General features: G+C 36.9%; 1 protein-coding gene across 4 annotated transcripts in view; it reads right to left on the bottom strand.

The window, feature by feature from the left end:
* Positions 1-1,439: 1,439 nt before the first annotated feature.
* The window catches only part of LOC123754324 (mucin-3B), a 100,808-nt gene continuing 78,658 nt past the window's right edge, over positions 1,440-23,589 (bottom strand). The window contains exons 19-33 of one of the 4 annotated variants that reach the window (XM_045736621.2): positions 20,399-20,549; positions 20,137-20,291; positions 19,153-19,353; positions 18,369-18,481; positions 17,885-18,026; positions 16,819-16,949; positions 15,426-15,612; positions 14,107-14,205; positions 13,578-13,721; positions 11,237-11,485; positions 9,993-10,106; positions 8,644-8,834; positions 7,892-8,119; positions 5,942-6,212; positions 1,440-4,085 (exon numbers count right to left, since the gene is read on the bottom strand). In XM_045736621.2, the coding sequence (XP_045592577.2) occupies positions 3,924-4,085; positions 5,942-6,212; positions 7,892-8,119; positions 8,644-8,834; positions 9,993-10,106; positions 11,237-11,485; positions 13,578-13,721; positions 14,107-14,205; positions 15,426-15,612; positions 16,819-16,949; positions 17,885-18,026; positions 18,369-18,481; positions 19,153-19,353; positions 20,137-20,291; positions 20,399-20,549 (2,538 nt within the window). In that variant the 3' untranslated portion in view covers positions 1,440-3,923. Of the gene's footprint in view, positions 4,086-5,941; positions 6,213-7,891; positions 8,120-8,643; positions 8,835-9,992; positions 10,107-11,236; positions 11,486-13,577; positions 13,722-14,106; positions 14,206-15,425; positions 15,613-16,818; positions 16,950-17,884; positions 18,027-18,368; positions 18,482-19,152; positions 19,354-20,136; positions 20,292-20,398; positions 20,550-23,589 lie in introns of those variants that run through there. The other 3 variants (XR_006772377.2, XM_045736623.2, XR_006772376.2) reach the window with 3 other exon arrangements.

The raw sequence follows: 23,589 nt of genomic DNA, 5'->3' as shown, positions 1-23,589 counted from the left end.
GCTGCTGTCGCTGTCAGTAGAACAAGCTCAAGAACTGCCTAGTCACTGTGGCCAGACAGTGAGGGATCCCCGGGGTAGAGGGTTCGGTAGCAGTTGTGGAAGTTAGGTCATCGGGTACAGCAGCTGTCGGAAGTCCATTCGTGATGAGCAGACTGTTTATGATGTGGATGTAGCGGGTAATGTCATTGCACACCATTTTGTCATCTAGGTAAAAGAGTGAGCTTTGCGGAGGCTGCAGGCTGGGCCAGTGGTGCGAGAGCCGTGTGTTCCTGGGTAAGACCGATAACACACTAGAGTGGGTTTGCTGTCCCAAACCAGTAGACCCTCTTAAGACCATGCCCACCTTGCTCCCCCACCCCAGGCCCTTTCTGTGCCGTCACCCCAAGCTCCCTTTCATTCCCCAATCCTTTACCTCACAGCCCCACCATCCCAAACCCCGAGTCCTCCTTCCCAGACCCTCCACACCCTCATTGTACCCCCTATTCCAGGGGCATCAAAGGAAACTGAACCTAGACAAAAGAAAGTGAGCTTCAAAGTAATGTACAGTACTTAAATATAGATGGGATTACAAACAAAGCAAGTGAACTTAGGGAAGAACACAAGAAGATAACTTGGATGTAATAGGACTCGTGGAAACAAAACTGTCAGGAATCATTACAAATGCGGCGTTTCCCCAGGACTTATTACACTGTAATAAGAAAAAGAGAGAAGGAAGAGGAAGAAGCAGTGGCTCTACTGATGAGAAAAAAATGGCATTTCGAGATGGTTATCCCAGGCTGTGTGGATAGGGGGGGTTCAGAGACTACATAACAGGCACCATGATGTTAGGAGAACCAATAGTAGTACCAGTGATATATAAGCCTCCACCAAAATTGAGTATGGCAATTAATACCATAATAGACATGTGAAAGTTCTTTTGCAAATAAGAGTAGTAGATGGTTGAAACAAGTGAAGTGGTGGTGGAGGCAAAACCAAAAAAATAACAAATTGGTTTGTAATCTATATTGTTAAAATATCTGTACTGATAATTACTTACAAAATTTGAAGTCAATTACTTTAGGTGTAGTAAAGCACTTTTGATACTACTGGCCTATAGCCAAGGTAACATACTGTCAATTTTTCCAAGATGCCAACTATTTACCAAGAGGCCTGGGAAAGCAGATGTGAGCTAAATGTACTCGCAGAAATTCAAATGTTACACAAAACCTATAAACATATTGTGGACCATGGTTCAAACATCAAAAGATGTGATGCGCAGCACAAGAGTCAAGTGACAAATGAAGCAGTCAACTGCTGCTCTGTATGCTAGTGGAGTGTGGCAGTGCAAAATATATTGTGAATGACTGAATATTTTTTGTCTATATTTACCATTTTTCCTAAAGTGTTGTTGCCTAACCCACATGAAAATGCAAAAACAAGGTAATAAGGAATAGAAAACAAAAATCATCTTTTTTATTCAACAGTAAAAAAGTTACACCATATACATTCATAAATACTTTTCTGTACATAATATTTTTAATTATTTACAATTTGCATAGTGTACACTTCCAACTGCAATATGGGCAGTCAATATGACCATTAGATTCCATGATTATGAGCACATTGGGGTGAGGAAGAGCACTAATGTTGTAGTACTGTCCAAGGATCACACTGACTATTCACATTACACATTATTATCACAATGTGACACCGTAACACATACATGAAATTTGTCTTCACTTCTCTAAGTATTAAATCTCAATGTATATGAAATAAGTAACAACTATTGATAAATTGCAAAAGAATTGTACTTCTGTTATTGGCAGAGGATTTTCTATAATAGATTAATTATTTACATTACACAAAATTACAACAAACTTTTTTACAAAGCCTCAGTTATCTACAACAAGTTTTATGGAAGTTATTTATAACCATAACTAAATGTTATGTGAAAACTAGTTGCAGTATTATTTAGGATCTAGTTTCACTAGTTAATTTAGAATTACCATAATTAAATATTTACAAATTATTTATAATTCAGATATGCCCATTCTATGAAAGAAGCCAAAACATTAATGTTTTGGCTATGCACCATTATGATTTCTGGGATACATGATGGTCTAGGGACCAACAGGAAGCTAATGGCAAGATCAAGTAAACATCTTTTAATTATGAGGAAGGGAAGGGGTGGTAGTACCAAAGTAACATGGAATGGCATAAATTCAAGTTGGATACGAGTCAGAGAAGATCCTTTACTGGTTTGAAGACTGGCTCTTGCTTTAAAGTTGTGTTCCACATACTAACATCATGTTATAACAAAGTACAGAAATAAGAAGAAAAAGGTTAGTTAAGGCTAGAAAGAGAGAGAGAGAAGGGGGGGGAGGGAGAAGAAAAATCTTGAATAAGAGAAGCAATTAGCAACTTCTAGATAATGCACATCTAGGTCTCGTATGCAATATTTCAGACAAAATTAAACACGTTGTACACTCAGGAACAACGAAATAATAATATTATTGATATGATAATTAGTTTTCTAAACATGACTACACATCAAAGAAAACAAACACTGAGAAGTAAATTACATTTGTACTATGACATAACACAACAACTAATTTATTAGTTACATGATTTAACATCTACATTAACAAATGGGCGAGAACAAGTTTAATGTACTTGCTGCTGTTGCTTTAGACATTTCAATAAAATTAACAAAAAAACAGTTATTATGGACTATTCATGATAATTCATGATAATGAATAGTCCATGAAACACCTTAATATAATATGTGCTGAAAACGTATAGCAACTTGTAATTGGCTGACATTGCAACACCTCTTGATCACTAAATATACAAACAAAATTTGCAACATTTAACACAAATATATATCTTAAATTCTGTAGTAAACTCTGAGAATAAATTGCAGTATTGTATAATAAACAATCCACAATAAAACATGGACTGAAAGAAAGGCTACCAATTATATAACAATTAAATTAAACCTAAGCATTAAGTGTAGTAGTCCTTATGACTAATATAAAATTAAGTATATCTTCAATATAAACATATAATACCTTTCCACCATATATACAGAAAGCACACAAATATTTGCAAATCAAGAACTGTACTACAATACAGAATAGAGAACTGAGAACTTCAGAAGCCAGTTACTAATCTAAAATATGAGATCAGGTAAACTTATTTAACAGTTAATGGTAAATACAAATCTAAAGGCATGTCAAGGATTCTAACAGCAGCATCAATACAATAATCTTGGCAAAAAATAAAACATTAAAACTAAATTGGGTTGCATGATGTTAATTGATAAAATATTCTTCATCAGTAATTATTCAGACAGTTGTCTCAACTGATCAATTCAACGTCCTTCTCCTGTTTTGTGTACTGAAGGAACGCTCAAGTTTACAAACTCTCTTATTATGAAGCTCACTATTATTATAGGTATTTTATTTAGTTAAAATATTCTTGAGCCTCTGAGTATTGTGAATATAGTAAAGTATAACGAATTACAAAATCTTTATTAAGACCATCCCTGCATATTTGTAAAACAATACCATAGAACACCTCAGTGCATAAAATACATCCAATATCAATGTACTAATGTGACACAGTTTGCTCGCATTTTCTCTTAACGATTTTGTAACTTCACAAATAAAATTTCAAAACACTACTGTATTTAAAAAATTATCCCATCTTCTTTAAATAGAATTATACTGTACATTGTCATTGAGACTCTACCATTATTGCAAATTTTGTATAAATGTAAAACATTTTGAGAGTTGTAAAGTTATATAATGGAATTTTAAGTGATATATCTGGAGTCCATGACTTCTTTGATTTAGAGCACCTATTAAACAATTATACAACATACCAGCCAAATGATAATCTGGAAACAGATTATGAAACCTTATGTATTATTAATTTTATTATCAGGGATCATACTTTGCATTAGTAATGCTGTTAACAACGTCTCGAAGTTGAGAGACTAAGTTAAGGTGACGGGAGGCTTGAGAGCGACGGTGGGTAATGGGGCAGTCAATAGATATACACTCAACTTCTTGCAAACGGCACCCTAGGCACGTCTCACATACCTATTTGTGAGTAAAACATAAATGTTTAGAAACTTATTTATTCATAGCAGAACAACATAGCTTTTCCAAAGATTTACCTAATGACCCTACAAGATGTTGTATAAACTAAATATTCTTTTGTTTAATTGTACAAAAGCATTCAAGAAATGTATCGCATGATATGAATAGGAGTTTAACACTGTCACATGGTGTGATTTTGGCCTCAAAAACTTTTTTTTTTTCTGACTCAACGCACACCCCTGAGTTGCCTGCAAATACATGTGAACAGCAGCTATTTGACTGTGTATGATGAATGCCTGCATTAACAAGCCAAGCCTCAATAATGGCATGTAGCAAAGATGAATTAACTACCAGACACAAAAGCCAATAAAAATGCAACTTTAATCCCTGCACTGCACACATGTTTCATGCATTAACTTTGTGCTACAGTTGTTAATGAATTATTAACATAATTCAATAATTTTAATTTCAAATTACAAAAAGTAAAAAAATCATTAACATTAAAACTTTGCTAAATTAAAAAAAATTTGCACCACCCATTCAGTTCCTTAAGGTACAATGTACAGTGCAATGGTTAAACATCTCTCTTCCTGCCATAGGAAACACACTATACCTCTGAGAAGGAAAGAAATGAAAGATCTGATTCAAAGACAACACTGACTCGGGTGGAGAATGAATGATACACAGACAAAAGAAAGTGCTAGCTAACTTAATAAAAAGGGGTTGAAGATATATCTGCCTGAAAAGTAAGAATGAAAGACTCAGCCAATGTATAAAATGAAAATGGAGAAAGTTCAGAGGTATGCCACCAGACTGGTGCCACAGCTGAGAGGTACAAGCTATGAGGAAAGACTAAAGAGTTAAACCTCACGTCACTGGAAGAAAAGAAATGGTGACACTGGTCGCCAAACACAAAACTAAGGGGAAAAAACACAGTGCAGACAAGGACAGACTATTTGGCATGGATTGTACATGAACAATGAGATACAAGAAAAGTACCCAAATGAGCCAAAGAGTTATTAAAAATAAATTTTCCAATGTCTGATTTGAAAACAAATAGAATGTGCTAAGAAATGAAGTGGTGGTTATCTTGAGGTTATCTTGAGATGATTTCGGGGCTTTAGAGTCCCCACGGCCCGGTCATCGACCAGGCCTCCACCTCCAGGAAGCAGCCCGTGACAGCTGACTAACACCCAGGTACCTATTTTACTGCTAGGTAACAGGGCATAGGGTGAAAGAAACTCTGCCCCTTGTTTCTCGCTGGCGCCCGGGATCAAACCTGGGACCACAGGATCACAATTCCAGCGTGCTGTCTGCTCGGCCGACCGGTAGTTTGCCCCCGACCGGTGGAGGCAAACTTCATACACAGCTTCAAATGAAAATATGACTGCCTAATAAGCTTTGGATTCTAAACATCAGTTAATTCATTCAGAACAATGAAGTTTCCTTAGATCTTCCACCATATGTATTCTCTTTCTAATTTTTGAACATACCTGTCAGTGACTACTGGGAATGAGGTTTAGCTATTTATGTCTAACCACCGCTCAGTGTTCTTTCGATTGTGGTTACGATACCTTTTCATTGGATCTAGTATACACTTCCTTTAATATTTCTCATGTTAATAAGTTATTTTATTGTGAAAATTTGTAACTTGACCTTCTAGTTTTCCATGTGCAATATATATTGTCTTATCTTCAGCATACCATTATGTATAGGTGTTGAATATTTCAAGCCATTACACAAAGCCATTCTCCAGATATAGCCTGGAACACAAATCCTGTGAAAAGCCTAAAATATTCCTATTGGGGATACATAATAATTATTTATAAAGTAGACACTAATAACAATACACTCACCTTATGAATGTGGCTTACTGCTCTCTCATAGTTGCGAATCTTTTCATTAAGTTTGATAACTGTGGCATGTGGACAAGTGTTGCAGGCTGAACACAGTCCACTTTGTGCTGAGGCGGTAGTGTTTGCCCCACAAGCCACACAGGCAGATGGAGTAAAGTATCCAATAATAGAATGAGTCCGAGAGCTACAACTCGCTCCTCCATGACTTAAGGTGGCCTCTGCTGCTAAGGAGGAAAATGTAGTTGAGGAAGGCCTTGGCAAGTCACTATACCTAAAATAAACAAAAGCACATTAATCTATAAAACCAAGACAAATAATTTATATTGAAAATGTTAACACATATTGCTTTATCTACAGTATATCTTAGAGAAGAGGGATAAACAAATTGTCTGTGTATGCAGAAACAAGTTTTGAGAATATAAGGTCAACAAAAATTCTTGTAATTTTTATCCTTTTGACCGAAATGCTCAGCTTTTGTTCAACATAAGGCACACTTTCCTGTGGCATTAGATTTCAATTTATCTTGATAAATAAAATGGAGGCCAAGTGCTTGGGGGAATCACCAAATATGCATGGGGGAATGATCTGGGGTATGAGATAGACATAAGCTGGTTGGGGCAGGCCTAAGTTAAATGTTTTATGAGATACTGGAAATTATAAAGATCCCTTGCCATTACCAGGAAGTGAAGGGTGGGAGTCACGTGTGAAATAAGTGTGTGATTAACAGTGAGCGAAAAGTTTTTCAATGTCATAATATAATTTCTTAGGCAGGCCTTCTTCTATATTTTCCACAACCCCCCTCTATTCATTTTTTCTTCTCAACATTCAGTCATTTCTGCACACATCTCAACACCTGCAGCTTTCCCACATTTCACTTTCTTTATTGATGTTAACCTCTTATATATAGTTACACCAACTGTGATAAAATTGAGCAACCAAAAATACTCACACAACCAAATCCTATCAAGTTCACATTTAGTACTTCAACACATCCCCCAAATAGACTATCTAAGCATTTTGTTACCTACTTCTAATCATCTCTTCACCAATTAACATTCTCTTCACTCCATCTTCAAGCGTTATCCTTTACCTATCCACCAGTCTCCCTGCTACACTTCCTGCTTTCTAAAAAGAGATTCCTATTTTTTTTTTGTCCCCATCTCCACTATTGCTCTGCTTTATTCTACTTTTTAACTAATCTTTTAATATATCTTTTACTTATATCATATTTTTATTTCATTGCCCCCCCCCCCTCTCTCTCTCATTCACTTTATATCCATAAAATCCACCTATTGTTTACTTACCACTAAATGCTTTTGCCTCTTCCTAATTCCATCAAACAATTCATCTAATTCTTCTACCAGTTTATGCACCTTCCTTGGCATTCTTAATTAAACAATTCTTGTATACATCCCATGTGACACTAAGGTTCATTTGTAGTCTCTTTCTCCAAGATCAATATTAATTCTTCTCTTTGTTTTCTCTATTTCACATTTTCCACTTTTACTTATTATGTACTGGCTTCCTGTGAGGTATAAGTATGCTTTTCACCACTTAATCTTATCTTACCAAGCACCGGCATGGGATTAGACAAACCTTCATATATTTTTATAACTCCTTTCAAATCACACACACACACAAACATATTTCCTCAACAAGCACATAGTCAATTAAACTCATTTTGCATCATTTCACAATTTACTCCATGCCATGTACATTTAGAATATCCCAATATATAAAATATGCATTAATAATATTAATCTCTCCTTTATTGCATAAATATTTCAAACACCAACCATTCTCATTTATTTCTGCTCTATTGTCACTCATGCCATTCTCCTAGGTATCATCACAACAACAACATATATATAACCCTTAAAATATTTAAAAATACACCTTTCAAGTAACGAAATATTTGTAAAATACCTACCAATAATACTTGTATCTTACCAGGTCTTAACATCAACACCTAAAAGTGAGAAACATCTTTCTAAAGGTGGTAAAATGGCACGAGTGATGTAGTAAGTAGCATTGACACGAAGGGCTGGATTAGCCAAAACAACATCAGGCGAACGAACCAACTGGATAAGGGGCAGCCCAGGAGCCCCATAAACAATCACATATGGAACACGTTCACCTGTACGAGGCTCCTTCCGTCTGTCTTTGCGAATCCACTGTCTGTAATATTCATCATAAGATACAGAATTAAATTCTAGCAATAATAATCAAGAACATTATCAAACTTCAGGAGCTAATGCTTCTAAATATTTAGGTAATGAAAAAGTTTTACAATGTCATCCCCTATTCTGAACTACATTGTTCCAAGAATATTTTGGATTGATGTAAAATTCGAATCTTGAACGATTTTGCATTTTTTACTATCAATAAATGTTTGGGAGTTTTCTCATAGTAAACAATAGCACAGATCTTTGCATGTAGATAAATAATAATAAAATAACATGTAATGCAAAAACTAATTAGAAAAGGAAAAATTACAAAGAACGGCTTCTCAATCTTGTATCACATTTTGGTAATAAATGTATTAATTGAACATTAATTTACATTGAACCAGGATATACCATTATGACAATACAGTACTGTATATACAAAAATATAAGACAAAACACCGTGGTAATGATTCAATTACAGATACATTTACAGACTAAAACAAAATAAATAATCATTCAACACCAGATACATACTTGGTTAATTCAAGTGCAGGGACGCAAGCTCCGGGCCTGTATCCTTTTGATCCTCGATATTCCTTTGCAAATATCAGATCTTGAAGTGAAACACTGCCCTGAAGTAGTTTTTTAATTTGACGCTGAACAAAATCTTTCACCTGAGATATATCTCTGTCTTCAAACAGCAAATGGATTGATTTTTCCAGAATCTGAAAAAATTTAATTCTTTAAAAAATTAAAACGAGATATATTTTGATGTTAGTTGATCAAGGGTGGTATCCTAGTCACATCTCACATTACTGTACAAACTACTTTAATATGAAAGCTAATGTATATTCTAAACAAAAAGACACATCTTAACAATACATATACAGAGGAGTATTTTAAAATCAGAAGATAAAGAGGGGGGAGAGAAAAAGATATTAAGTGTCTTTCTCCCCAGTTAATGGTGAATGATGGCAAAATCATTTCTTGAATTAAACAGAACAATGGAAACCCCACACTGCATGAAACTGGAAATCTGCCCCCTCCTCCTCCTCCTGAGAGATTAATCAAGCACTTACCAGTAAGTCCATGTACACAAGAATGCCTGGTGCTACTCCACAAACAAGGCACAATCTGGCCATAAGCACTGGGGGCCCCATACCAAAACAAGTGGATCACAAGCACTAAACTAAATACCTATACAGTACTGTACTACTAACTACATCACTTCCTTCTGCAGGGTTTGTCTGATGAACGAGTCTCAAGGTACACTAAGATATGGAAAGACTAAAGAAGTCTATCCCAGGGAGGAATTGTCTGCGTCAGAGAAGAAAACTTTGTTCTCCAAAGACTTCACTAAATATATGCTTGCAAAGAGTACAGTGAAGCAGGAAACCCATCATTAAACCATAAAATAGAAGATAGCCCATTCACTTAACGAAATCAAATAAAATCTGTCTCGGAAGATGCCAGTCAGATGCCCAGTCCAAGTGAGTGTGAAGGGCTGGGTGGCACCAGACCCCTCAGTGACTGGCACTGCCATCTGCTAGAATTAAATGTAAACTAAAGCAAAGTTTACTTTGCTTTAGTTTCCATCTCAAAGTATGGTAGAGATAAAAGAAAACTGTGTGCTATAAATAAGTCAATAGTTTAAATACATGGGATGCAAAACTGACGAAAGAAATTTATACAAGTGAATTTGAGAGTGCAGTCAGTAGACCTGGTTAGACACAATATATGAAGACATGCAGTCAAAAGACTTCATGAATGAGTGAGTGTGTGTACCCTTTCGCACAGAGGTGAGATGCTAGAGTGGCATGTTGAAGTAACATGCACACTCAAATCTGTTGGTCATCTATCCCAGTGGAAATCTTCTCACTCACCTTAGCAACAGCTGGACACCCATCTCTTCTCACAGTTTCAATACCTTTGGCATCAAACACAGGTGCCTCTTGATCCGGGCTCTCGTACATGTAACCAACATAACGTTTTTTTGTCTGAATGAGAAAAAATAAAATGTCTGGAATGAAGTTGCAAATCACAGAAGAAGCATTTATTACAAATCTTAAAAAATAAAAAACAACATTGAATGTATGAAACGCCATTTTCTGGGTGAGCCCCGGAGGCTCCCTGGAGCTATATTAGTCTGGGGCTTCAGTCACATGGAGTTCTGCCTACCGGGAACCATGAGCCAGAACCTGGCTCCATCAGAGAGGAGCAGGGAGCAATGACCTATGAAAACTCAACTCCTTGAGAGTATATTCGTGCTGTCATAGACCGGGGTTAGGCATCCAGAAATGTAGAACCGAACCGAGCCCAAGAACTCCCCTCAAGAATAACAGCAATAAGCAAATCGTCATCATAATGACGCGCTGCTCGTTCACGCAGCCCCCAAATCCACCAAGACCAGGAGGTATTGCCATCAACCTTCGGTAGACGTTCGACCCAAAGTTACCTAAGACCTCTTGCACACTTGAGAACAAAGTCTCACACAGTCCCTTATATAGTTAATGAACCACTTTTTTTACCACACTGGAATTTCTCATACCCTCCTTTACCACATAACACCAACCTCCCCACTTGGGCCAGAGGCCTTATCCCTAGTACCAACCAACTTCTCAATTGATTCTGGCTCAATGAGATGATATAGGTCAACATGGACAATATCAATGAATTCCTCAGACCACAGAGAGACTGTAGACACCAAGCATGTCTCATTTCTGTTCATTCATAAGGAAGTTATGCCATGCAAGCAACCTGAAAGCATATCTCCTCAAATGAGTGGACATGAGCTTATGCTGAAAGATTCCCATTTCTCACACACAGTATAGATACACTGCATACCTATATATATCAATAACTGTATGTCGGTAGTTAACATTATATCTGCAGATATACTGTATATATCTGGCCAAATATTAGACAAGTTGTAAAAGTGTTTCAAGGCACATGGACAGAGGTCACACATTGCAATATAAGCCCTATTTCCTTAATTTGACTAAAGGGTCAAGAAATTAGGCAAACAGGATACCAAATTTGAAAGCAAAAAACTGTAGTGCCAATATTTTTTAACTGACAATATTTAACACAACCTTAATATTAGGAAACTGCTTTTGCATACACTAACCTGTAGAATGCATGGTAAGTAAACTTTCTCAAACTTGAGTTTGACAGGCTTGGGATACATCTGGGTTACTTGGTCCGCTATCTCATAACCTATTGTAAATGCTTGTTTCTTTGTTCTCCCAGGCAAGTGCACAAAGAGGGAATCTGTATCCCCATACACAACTTTTGCACGCCAAGAAGGATGAGAATTCACAAGCTGAATACATCGTTCAAGAGTTTCTCGCCCTTTGCTGACTACACTGTCCCCAATCTGCAAAAAATTTAAATGACAACCTGTAATTATAATAGATATGTGACAAATTAATATACATTAGGTAACTGAAAGCAAGTGCTCTCTCTCCTACCCAAGCATACCACAAAGAGAAGCAGCCAAGGTAGTGTCAGATTTCTATGATAACATGAAGGAAACAATTACAAGGGATCTCAAGTAATCTGGAGGAAACTAGACCTCCAGGTAGGAGTTAATAAAAGAATATCTGCTTCATGTAATGGAGGACACTCCTTGCTTTTGACAACAAAATGTACAGGCAAATAAAGGGAACTGTAAGTGTCAGTGTAGTAGCTGTGGAGATTTTGATGAACCAAGTTTTTTAATAAAAAAGAATAGAATACAACCCTGCTCCACTTCAAAGAATACCTTATCAACCTGGCTGTGACTCGTATTTCAGGCTGTAAGCTGCCGCATCGAACAGCCTGGTTGATCTGATTAGCAGCCAGAAGGAATGGTCAGAGATCTTCCGCATGGAAGTTGATCCTCAAAATCATGAATAGGTAGTCAACAGACATTTAGTGTCGTTATATACACTGTACGTGATATTTTCAGGATAATGAGTGGAGATACAGATACTGTAAATGATTTCCACAACTGGGCAACTGCAGTCCATCCAAATCTCAAAATTTACAATAGGTGCAAATTAGCTTAAACGAGATGCAGCATACAATTTTCATTACCCAAATAAGTTCACAAAGATACAATAGTGGTTTCAAGCTACAAAGGACAGTGTTGTCTCACTTCTCATTACTGGCTATTTATGCCCGTGCCACCTCTTGCATAGCTTAATCTTCATCAATCAATCAATCGTCTCGCTTCTCACCTTCGACCGTAATAGAAACTCTGAAGGGCACATTTAACATCCCACCTGGCAATGAGGAAGGTACATGACAAAAGAGGCAACATCCTTCACAAAATGATTCAGGGTCCACGGAAGGTGGGAACTGTGGGAGAGAATTATGTTCTCTCAGTTAGACATGTATCCCATGGCTGCTGTGCAATGCTGTTCACTGAACAACATTGGTTACTACCTTTATCTAAGGACACAAGTACCTCATGTAGGGTGTCTACAGATCAGGGATCGCATGAGAAGATATGGTATGTTTGGCGGCATACGATATCCTGTCATACTAGCAGATGGCAGGTATACAACTTGCCTGTATATCATGGTTGGTTCCCATCACCACAGGTTTAACTGTTGAGTATAGCAAGTAGCGAGAGAGGTCACAGATGACCTGCAGGTTTCAGTTCATCAACTAATTCAGTTTTTCTAATTTTTCACAAAATTAGAAAAACTACCTAGAACAAGGCACAAGAGCACAGCTACCAATAACCTAATCCTCTTTATCATTTCAACAAGAAAAGGCGAGAGATATCTATGACTAACCAGTTCATTCTTTGCCAAGGCATAATCAAGGAATACTCGGAACAATTTTCCAAACAAAGAGTAGTGAGATGGCATAACGAATTCTATTGCATAGTTACTGAAGCCATTGCTTGAAGAACAATGTCTAATGGATTGTGAAAAAATCAAATGGTGAAAGTACTGAAGTGCCCTTTTTCTGGTGACCCCCACTGACTCGCTGAGCTTTGGAATCGGTAGAGAATCTGCCTCACTCTACACAGTGAGAAGGAGAAGGGGATAGAGATCATCCACAGGGTAAAGACCAGTAAGCACAGAGAAAACAATTGAATGTTGGAAGGAAACCTCACCACCCAGTACTGCCATACTGTATACAATATTTAGACCATTTTGACACCACCTTGTTTTACAGCAAGTAAATTAAACATTTTCATTATACATTGTGTCTTATACACATATATATGGAATAAAGAGTTTACTCTTAGAGTGTATTAGAAAATGTTATGAATGTAACCACCATCCACAGCTTCAAGAGCATAAAGAAAAACTAGAACATTGAAAGATGTAAGATGATGGGGCCTCAAGAATCACATCCTACTCCCTGTATACACACAAAGACATGTATTTCTAGTCGTTCCTTAAAAATTTACGAATCCATTTTATTTATTCACAATAATTCAAAACTATACCTAATAGTGATGATCTTACCTCAGAACAAGGCATTCGGCCAGAGAAGTTTGCACTGGTATAGCCATAAGTGACATTGGCAATGAGCTTCAATCCCAACTGGCGAGAATGTAAAACACGCTGCAGTGAGGTGTCATCTTTGTATTCTTTCATCATCCTCTTTACCTAGAAAAAAAGAACATTTTTTCAATTATAGGAGGAACTTTTCTAATAATGTTATGTTAGCTTACTACAAGTGTTTGGATGTTATATTGTAAACACAACTGACGAAACCAAAGTTCATTCTAGGGTTATACGTCTTTGACACTATATTAAGGCATGTGTAAAAGTTTTTCTTAGTATTTATTACTAAAGGCAGAATAATAAATGCTGAAAGAACATGAAAAACAGTATCAGCATTGGGTTGGTTTAACAAGACAGCTTGGTGAAAGTTTCCAATTTGCCAATAAATTATCCATTAGCCTATTCTTTGCAGCCTAACAAAGATTCTAGTCCAATGCAATCTGCTTGAGCAAGGATACATTAATACACATAACATAATTTTACTCACCATAATTCTAGTGTTAAGTATCTCTTCTAACATACGAGGCAGAATCCCACGTCTTACACTTGAAGGAAGAAAGGCCACACCACAAGGGGATACATTCACCTGCGGACATAACAATTCTCTATACAATATCAGCATTATATACAAAAAAATGGTGTAAGTTACAATACTGTACTGCCAATTATAAATACATTAAACAAAATTTCTTACAAATCATGATATTATGAGCATAGAACAATATACTCACAAAAATGTTGATCTCCATATAACAGATCCCGCCACAAAACAAATCAAATCTATCCACCAAGTCTACACCCTCCAAAATTAAAAATTGTGTGTGACTTTTCTGTGGCATCCATCCCTACTGTGAGGGCATGCATTCCAATCACGTGTTTTCCTTGTGTGAGCGAGGTCTGACCTCTCAATACTCTGGCATTTTTTGTCACATTATATATTTTCAAATCTCCCATCCATATGGAAAACATCAAAAGGAACAAATACAGAGATAAAATCCCTACCAAACCTCACTTAGGTCAATACATTTATTGTAGTACAAATACAAACTGTACTGTATCTAAATAAAAGTTGCTCAAATGTGACAATTTCTAATTACTGTTAAATTATAGTATTTTACAAAATTACTCAATGTTAATAATTCAATTTGCAAACAGGTTACAATAATGTGAATTAGGAATTAATTCAAGTAATAATCTTAACCCCTTAGACAGCGGTTATCATTTGTTGATTCATAGGGGTAATGTGATTATCATCATATGACGATTTAAACAATTATTGTCTGGGTTTTGCATGTATTTTTTTAGATATATACAAGAGTTGTTACATTCTTGTACAGCCACTAGTACGCGTAGCGTTTCGGGCAAGTCCTTAATCCTATGGTCCCTGGAATACGATCCCCTGCTGCGAAGAATCGTTCGTATGATCGTATGAATGTATGATCCAAATATGGATATGAGCAATATTTCTTATACTCTCTGGGAGTACGCTAGACAACTGTGGACCTCTGAAGTTCATACAGTGTTCTCTGATTGTGCCTATGGCACCCGTGCTCTTCAATGGTTATATTCTGCATTTTCTTCCATATCGTCAACTCCAGTACATGTTGTTAATTTATCATGTAAGATTTGGGACCTGGCCCTCCAGTATTTTCCCTATGTATGTCATTTGATATCTTTCTCGTCTCCTCTCTAGGGGGTACATTTGGAGAGCAAAACAATATTTATGTTTTTTTATTCCCACCTAGCAAGAACTGAGGACTTTCAAAACATTATATATTTGAGAATGAGTTTAGGAAAAATACTCACCTCATCGACACACTTAGCAAGTTCATCTGGATGTACATGCAAATAAGTAGTGCCAAATTCCATAGGTTGAGGTCCATCAATTAAGTTGATTCGGCCAAGGCACGTGGAATAGCAATAGTTGTAAGCAATCATGATTGATGGGTAAAGACTTTGAAAGTCCAACACCACCACTGGGTCTGTGTAAAATCTGCAAAAAAGATATGCATTTAATATAAAACATAAAATAAGAAGAGCTCTTAGGAAATTAATGTCATTGAATACAAAGATTAAAGAAACAAAAAACCAGCTAATAAGGTGTTTGAAACAGGAATCTATTTTAGAAATACATTCTAAGAAATTAAAAGGAGGAGGATACAGACCAATGAAAGTTTGACGAGTGGAATGAAAAAAATGGAAATGTCAAAATAGCTGGTTTTGCTGATGTGAGGAGTGCAAGAAGATATTTTAATATCAGTGCAAAAGCTGGAACTATGGGAATGTTTCAGCTATTGATGAGGTGTACAGAAATTATTAGATGTAGCAAAAAGTGCCAAACAATTCATATCACTTGAGATTAAAATGGCCTCTGGTAAAAACTCTACAAATATCTTAAAATCTTTAACTGAATAGGTATATTCTGTGATAAGGGAAAAAGTGGTGTACCATTTGGAGAGGAGGATCCAATCAGCAGTAGGACAAATAATATCTCTCTTAATTAAAAGTATTGTTAGTAGTATTGTTTGAGCAACCTTTCAACATTCATAAGTGATAATATCTGAGAAAAGAACATATACAATTACAATAGCAATTTTTACCCAGTCACATTTGCATGTAAGACGAACATTCACTGCCACGTGACAGTCTTTCACATATTAAAAGCTCTACTCTCCCTCACTACTCCATTCATTCACTTTCTATCCAAATGTTAGATTACTTAGTCCATTCTGATCTTCATTCACACTTCCTCTGAAGTTTTGTTTTACATAAATCTAACACATCAAACAGCTGTTCCTAAAAACCTTTCATTATTTCTATTCACCCTTTGCTATTTATTTGGTGTTGTCATGCCACATGGCAGTACAAGACCATCCATACTTTCATCACAAGGTGTACAAAGTTGTTTGCAGTATATTGTGCTAGGTGATGGAGTAATCACATCCCTGCACAGTTGACTCAAATATTACAAGTATTTACAATTTCATATCTTTGAAGCATTAAAACTTGTATGGCATGTTTATGCCATATTTACTCAACTTTCCAAATGCTTTCAATACCACTCCAAAAATTTTGCATCATGCTTTTTCTTATTGTTTTGTAATAAAGCAATGCCAATAAAATGCTGAATCTGTTTAATCCACCAACTTTCTCTTATATGAAATTATCATGCAAACTTTGCACACATTACAAGTAGTACCTTGACTCTGGCTCCAAAGTAAGAGCAATCCACTCTGGTGCCTTCATGCTAGCTCTCTGATGAATGTTGGGGGATATAGCAACCATATTTGAGCCTCGGGCTAACCGCAGCATCATCGATTCGACCCGAAACTGAAAAAAATAAAAATATTAAATGAAAATAAGCACAATTAAAAATCACAATGTTATTTATGATATTCACAGCATGAGGTAGAGAGAGACAACACCCAGCCATTGTTTCCTGCATCTACACATCATGAAACAACCTATTGTTCCATTCTCATGTTCATTATGGTGCACAAACATGTAGATAGGTATATACAACGTGTGTGTGTATATAGTGTAATAACAGCAAAAACACTGTTTAATTGATCGCAGAATATAATATGCATGTCACATATGAGCCCCATAATTTTAAACATAGCAATGTTCCACACATTGAACTACTGTATATAAATTCCACAAATTACAATTTTTTTTAAATATTACAGCAAAAAAAAAAAGAAACAAATAAGAAACATCAAAATACAGTAATTGTGAAAATTCATATTCGTGGCAACTGCCACCCCACGGGATGACGGGGTCGAGTGACCCTGAGCGCCTCAACTTCTCAGCTTCATCCAGGCTAAAGTATGTCACATCTAATATTTTATTTTAGTTTCCCCATGATCAGAGACTGCATTTTAACAATATAAAAAGAGAAAATAATTTTTTGGAAATAATTTATTTTCGGCGCACCACGGGGGGTGTCATATTTTAATGCAGTGCAGCACGGTGGTTAAGAACATGAAATTTGAAGAGAGGCTGGAGGAGTTAAATATGTCAAGATAGGAGAAAAAGAGGCAATACGATCATTATGTGTAAAACAGCAACAAGACTCTACAAAACAGATAAAACAGTTATTTTTTAAACCTGCAACTTCAAGAACAAGAGGTCAAAATTTTGAGCTAAGGAAACCAAGGTGACAAAAAATATAAGAAAGTTTTCTCTTGTGAACCGAGTTATAGACAGTTGGAACCAACTTATGATAATTTTAGACCAAAAATAAAGTCAGGTATTACACCCACCTGAGATCCACGTGCCAAGACATCATAAAACTGAATGCCAAAAAGTCTTGCAAGTTCTGCAGTTCGATGTATGAGATCAAGCCGGTGCAGGATGTCAATTGTGAGGCGACACCGATTTAAATAATGTTCCAAGGTGCGCCACCTGGAGAGAAAAACCTCTGAAGTTTACCTATAAATAGTTCTAGTACATATTCTCCCACATGACAAAAATTTTACAAGTAGGGTGTATTGTGAAAAGTATATCATAATAAAAGCATACTTTAAGCTTGAAAAAGATAATGTGTATTATTCTGCCACTTCCAAAGGCAGAATGCTATGGCAAAAATAAGCAACCGCAAAAAGACAGCATTGAATGTAATAAAACGTCATTTTCTGGGCGAAGAAAGGTTCTGGACTGACCGATAATCTATCTTAACACAGCCAGGATTACTTCCCCTGGTAGTAGCAGAATACTATAATCAGAGTGTAAATAACAATTATTTACCTTGTGATGTCCTGGCTCCACCAATCCGTCAGCTTATCATGAGAAAACGAAGGTACTCTGGTATGCAACACATGGTATGCAACATTATCCAGAGTGTAGCTTTGCAATGCCACCTAAAAATCAATTAAAACAATCTGATTATACTAATCAATATAATTTAATTATTATTACTGTTTCCCAATTTCATGGAATAGAGAGAAATTTGACCAGAGTAAAATAGTGAAAGTTACTGCATAGATATAAAATATTTTTTAGGTTGTTCATTAATATTATCAATTACACTATTTAATAAGATAAACGAGCAGTCGAAGCAGTCTTGTTTTTCAGTTCTGTAAGCCATTTTGTAGCATGCCTTTGTGCCTTTTCCAGTTTATTGATGTGCTTCTTGAGATATGGGCATCATACAACTGCTGCATATTGCGTGCGTGCGTGCGTGTGTGTGTGTATTTACCTAGTTGTGCTTGCGGAGGTTGAGCTCTGGCTCTTTCGGTCCGCCTCTCAATTGTCAATCAACTGGGTTTTTTTCACACTCGTCCCCCCACCCCCAGGAAGCAGCCCATAACAGCTGTCTAACTCTCACGTACCTATTTACTGCTAGGTGAACAGGGGCATCAGTGAAAGAAACCCTGCCCATTTGTTTCTGCCATCGGCGAGGATCGATCCCCGGTCCCTAGGATTACAAATCCCGAGTGCTCTCCACTCAGCCACCAGGCCCCAGGCCCCTCAGCCGTGTGTGTGTGTGTATAAAAGCAAACCTATATTGCCTTTATAGGTTAATATTTACCTCAGCTCTCATCAACCTCCAGACGTTAAGAACAATCCTGCCAGTCATGTGTATCTGAGACGTGTGATCAGCACCATATTCATCCTGCTCTTCATCATAATGGCTGCTGGTGCCCTCTGGAACTCTGGACAGCCGTGCTACTATCTCCATGCCCAGGGCTGCTCCACGCTCTAACAAGTAACCCCAAGATGACATCTGCACCTACAACACAGGTAATTCAACTAAGAAAAATTATGACTTTTTTAAAAAAATCTCAGATCAGACTAATTATTATAGCAATTATCTGTTTATTCATTTTTAATTAAAGCTTAGATAATTGCTATCATTAGATGGTAATTATCATTATTTTAAATACAAATAAATAATGAAAGAAATAGTTACAATTAAATTATATTTATTAAATGTATTTTAAGACTTAATAAAATTAAATCCCTTATTAAGGCACTAAAAAAAATTAAAAAATTCCTTGAACTTAATGATTTGGCCTAATATAAAACCAAACTGCGATTTGATGATAATCTTGTGGTATAAGATAATCTCATCATTGTAAAAAATTATTAACAATAGCAGAATTGTTTTCATTGGTCTAAGTTAATTTCTTTACATCCATATACTGTAGATGTATTACAACTACACCATTTGCACAAAAACAGGGTGACAATAATAAAAATTAGCATATAATGACAACCACATTACCCCCGAGGGATCAACACATGATGGTAACTGCACTTTAATTAGGGTCCCCAAAACAGAACAAGACAAAATTGAACGATATGAAAAATGGCAAGAAGAATTATTCTCCCAATTGTGAGGGCAAAATATATATATATCACAGACATGTTAAGGCTTGATAAACTACAGGAATATGAATTAAACACCAGACATGATTGAGTGTGACCAGACATCTTTAACAAGAGTGGATGTGCCCTGTGTATTCTTCCTGTAGCAAATAAAACTCATTAATGAATACACAATTAAAATTACCTCATATCCAACAAGCATATCTGGGTCCCAGGTAGTAATTAATTTGACAATTTCCTCTAGAAGGGCTATTTCATCATCCACATGAAGCACCGAGAGATCAGTAATACCAGTACGAGTTACTAGATCACACCCGCCACTGCTCACCAGGATTGCACCTTGACAATGAAAAATAAGATGTTAACATAATATAATATAGATTAAAAAACTTACCAAATACAGCAAAATTTTACTTGTTATATGCTAGTGCTGAATGTATACACACCTTTAAGTTTCTGAGGAGTTGGATGATCGTTTGGTACATCCTGAATAATGGTGAAGATCACAGCTGAGATGGGATCGAATAAGGGGTCGGGTAAGAGCCGAGGTCTAGTTGTCACGTGACACTCCATGCACATCACAGTCAGGAACTCATACTGCAAGACCAAACAAATTTACTTCATAAATAAAACACCAAAAGTAGATGAAAAGTTCTTTTGAAGCAAGCCATTGGGTCACTCCTTTAGGGAATGTTATGCACTCTCATTGATATAGCAAAATAAAGTACCAGCCAAGTCACTTCGATATTTATTTCTGCGACACAGCAGGGCTCTCTTCAATCCACCCCTGACGAGACATCATAAGTGAATGAAGATACTGCAAAATCTCACCCAATCCAGCCTGGCACAACCTCCAGAAGGTTCATCTACCTGCACTCAAAATATTTCCTCCAAGTAATATTCACTTTCAATATGCCACCTATCTTTGCTCTGCAAATTGCAAGTTGGCCACCTGGCCCCAAGATCAACCCACCACGTAAGAAGTGACAAAATAGGAGAACACAGGAAACGCCATGTGGTTTGCTCAGAAAGGAGCTTTTCATCTACACTCAAAGTCTTATTTCTAAGCTTAACCCATCTTTAACTATGCAGCAGCAACATTGGTTAAACAGCGAGAAGTGGGCCCAAGTAGCATCGCCATTCATACATGACAGTGTATGAATTGTACAAACCCTGGATTGAAATCCTGCATCCAATAATAAAAATTCTAGTGGCAGCAGGGGTTACCATAAGACACAAAGAACCCCATCTGACATACATAAATTACAAAATTTGGCTCAGTTCAGCCTTTTCAACTGCCTTCCAACCAATGTAGAAAAATGTCTGCTAAAACAATGGTAGAGGCTTTCAAGAAGGAGCTTTGTAAGTTTCTGATGGAATTACAGGATTAACCTGGCTGTGTTAGATATGTGGGCCTGTAGGCTATGAAGACAAACAGCATTACAGACCAAGCAATCATTGGGGAATCCTGGTCCCAGGCCTGGCTGCAAAAGTAGAACTCTAAAAAAGCTTCCACAGGGAGTCCACAGGTAAACCAATCGGCAGTTAGGAGAGCAATACTTGGAAATCCTTGAGAGGGTCGTAATGGTGAACAGGAAATGTCAACAGTTGCCTGGCAGTGTTAAGTTCTGTTCATAGGTGGACCAGTTCTTTTGGGAGAGATAAGGTGACTTTGTTCAGATTAAATTAAGGTTTCAGGATGAAATTCAGATACTTAATTTAGTGAGATTGGACTCCAAGGTACCTTTGTGTGTTGGTAGCAACTCCTTGGTGGTGTATTTAGGGTGAGAGAGAGAGAGAGAGAGTATGTTGGGAGAGACAGGGAGAGGGTGTAATGTAAGGAGAGACGGGGAGAGAGAGAGAGCATGTAGGGGGGGAAGGGAGTGGTAGTTTGGGGATGTCAAATTTATAATTGTCAGAGCAATACTTGGTGGCATATCTGGGGACCGAATATTACTTGTGAGAGATATTTGTAGTATAAATGAATGAACTTTTGGACGTTGTTATAGGTTTAATTGAGTAAGATTCTATAATATCTTCCCTTCCACCATTCATATCTTGGAGAGTTGCTGAAAAGAGCCATGCTTCATCAGGAAGGTGAAGAGCAAACTAAAATGGTTGATACAGTACTTTGTCAAGTTTATAAGAGAGTGGAACATTGCCTAAGATAGCGATGGAATGGGTTATGCCCAGAAAGACAAATTATATTGCCTAAAAATTTTGCTAGTGTAGTGTGAAATTAGTTTTATTATCTATTTACAATACATTCATATGTTTTGCAGACTGAATGACAAAACTGTTTACCAGATTTAAATAATAATGATAATAAAAATACAATAATCTAATTATTTAATAATAATTATAATACTGTACTGATGTACCCCTACTGGGGATCTACTTAATATACTAGACAAAATAATTACACAGTAATAAAATATGTTTGATTAATTTATCATTAAATAAAAACATGCACACATGCAAAGTGGTATGGGGTTTGAAGTTGGAAACACAAATGACCTCCTATGCTGTTGTCGCAGCATAGAAGGTCAAGAAACAGAATGCATCATCATAAGTAGTGAAAGCCGCCTCCAAGTTTATTACCAGTGCAAACACAACATAACTAGAACTTCAAGATACAGTATGTAAAAGCAGCAGGTATCAATAGCTAAGAGTCAAAGTGTTTAATAATAATAATAATAATAATAATAATAATAATAATAATTAAAGTGTCACATGTCACTAACTGTGCATATTGATAAATAAGAATTCACATACAGTGGAACCTCGGTTTACGAATGCCCCACCTTATAAATTTTTCAGTTTATGAGCTCAATTTCTTCGAAGAATTTGACTCTGTTTATGAGCTTTGCCTCGCTTGGCGTGTTTGTTGATACACATGTGGATCGCCCGAGTGTGTGATTCCTGGTGGCATGGGCAGGGCGCACTTCAGTTTACCAGTGAAGACTAAACCCCAATTAGCCAGGAGTGAGGCTATTTGTAGAATCGACTCCCACAAAGAAAGGAAACCTACACAACACCCCCAATCACTCAGACAATGGACCACCAAGGTTCAAATGAAATGATAATGAAGAGCAGAGTGCCCTCATAAGAAAGGAATGTGCCTAAGCTCCATCCAAACACCATGACGCCTATCACTGTGATGTGAGCCTGCCATAGACCATGGGCCCACATCCCCTGACTGAGGTGGTGAGAGCTGGAGACAGAACTCCAGCTATCGTCCAATGCATCTGTGGCACAGAGTGGAGAAAAAATTGTCTAAAGGACACCTGCTGAAAGAGGTAGGAAAGTGCCTTCAGCAAAGGCAAGCCTAGAAGTTAAACCATGCAGGCAAAATTCAAGCTGCCCAATATACACAATCTCAGCTGGAAAGCTTAGACCTTCCTAACACGAAAGTCAGTCAGGCAGCTACAGACTGCATCATAGAATAGGAAGGTAATTCTGAAAACCTGACCAACCCCAACTAATGCAGGACCTGAGAAGATATTAACCGGGACTTTCGCTTGTTAACCAGAGAGCAGAAGCAAATCAACTGGGAAAGAACTACATTCCAGACAAGCAGGCAAGCCAAAAGAGTGAAAACCCATACCAGCCAATTATTGAGGTAGGCCAGACCTTC

This window comes from Procambarus clarkii, chromosome 18 (genome assembly GCF_040958095.1).
Source record: "Procambarus clarkii isolate CNS0578487 chromosome 18, FALCON_Pclarkii_2.0, whole genome shotgun sequence".
NCBI classification, from domain to species: domain Eukaryota; kingdom Metazoa; phylum Arthropoda; class Malacostraca; order Decapoda; family Cambaridae; genus Procambarus; species Procambarus clarkii.
The sequence above is the reverse complement of the archived record's forward strand: the minus strand, read 5'-3'. Positions and strand labels throughout refer to the sequence as shown.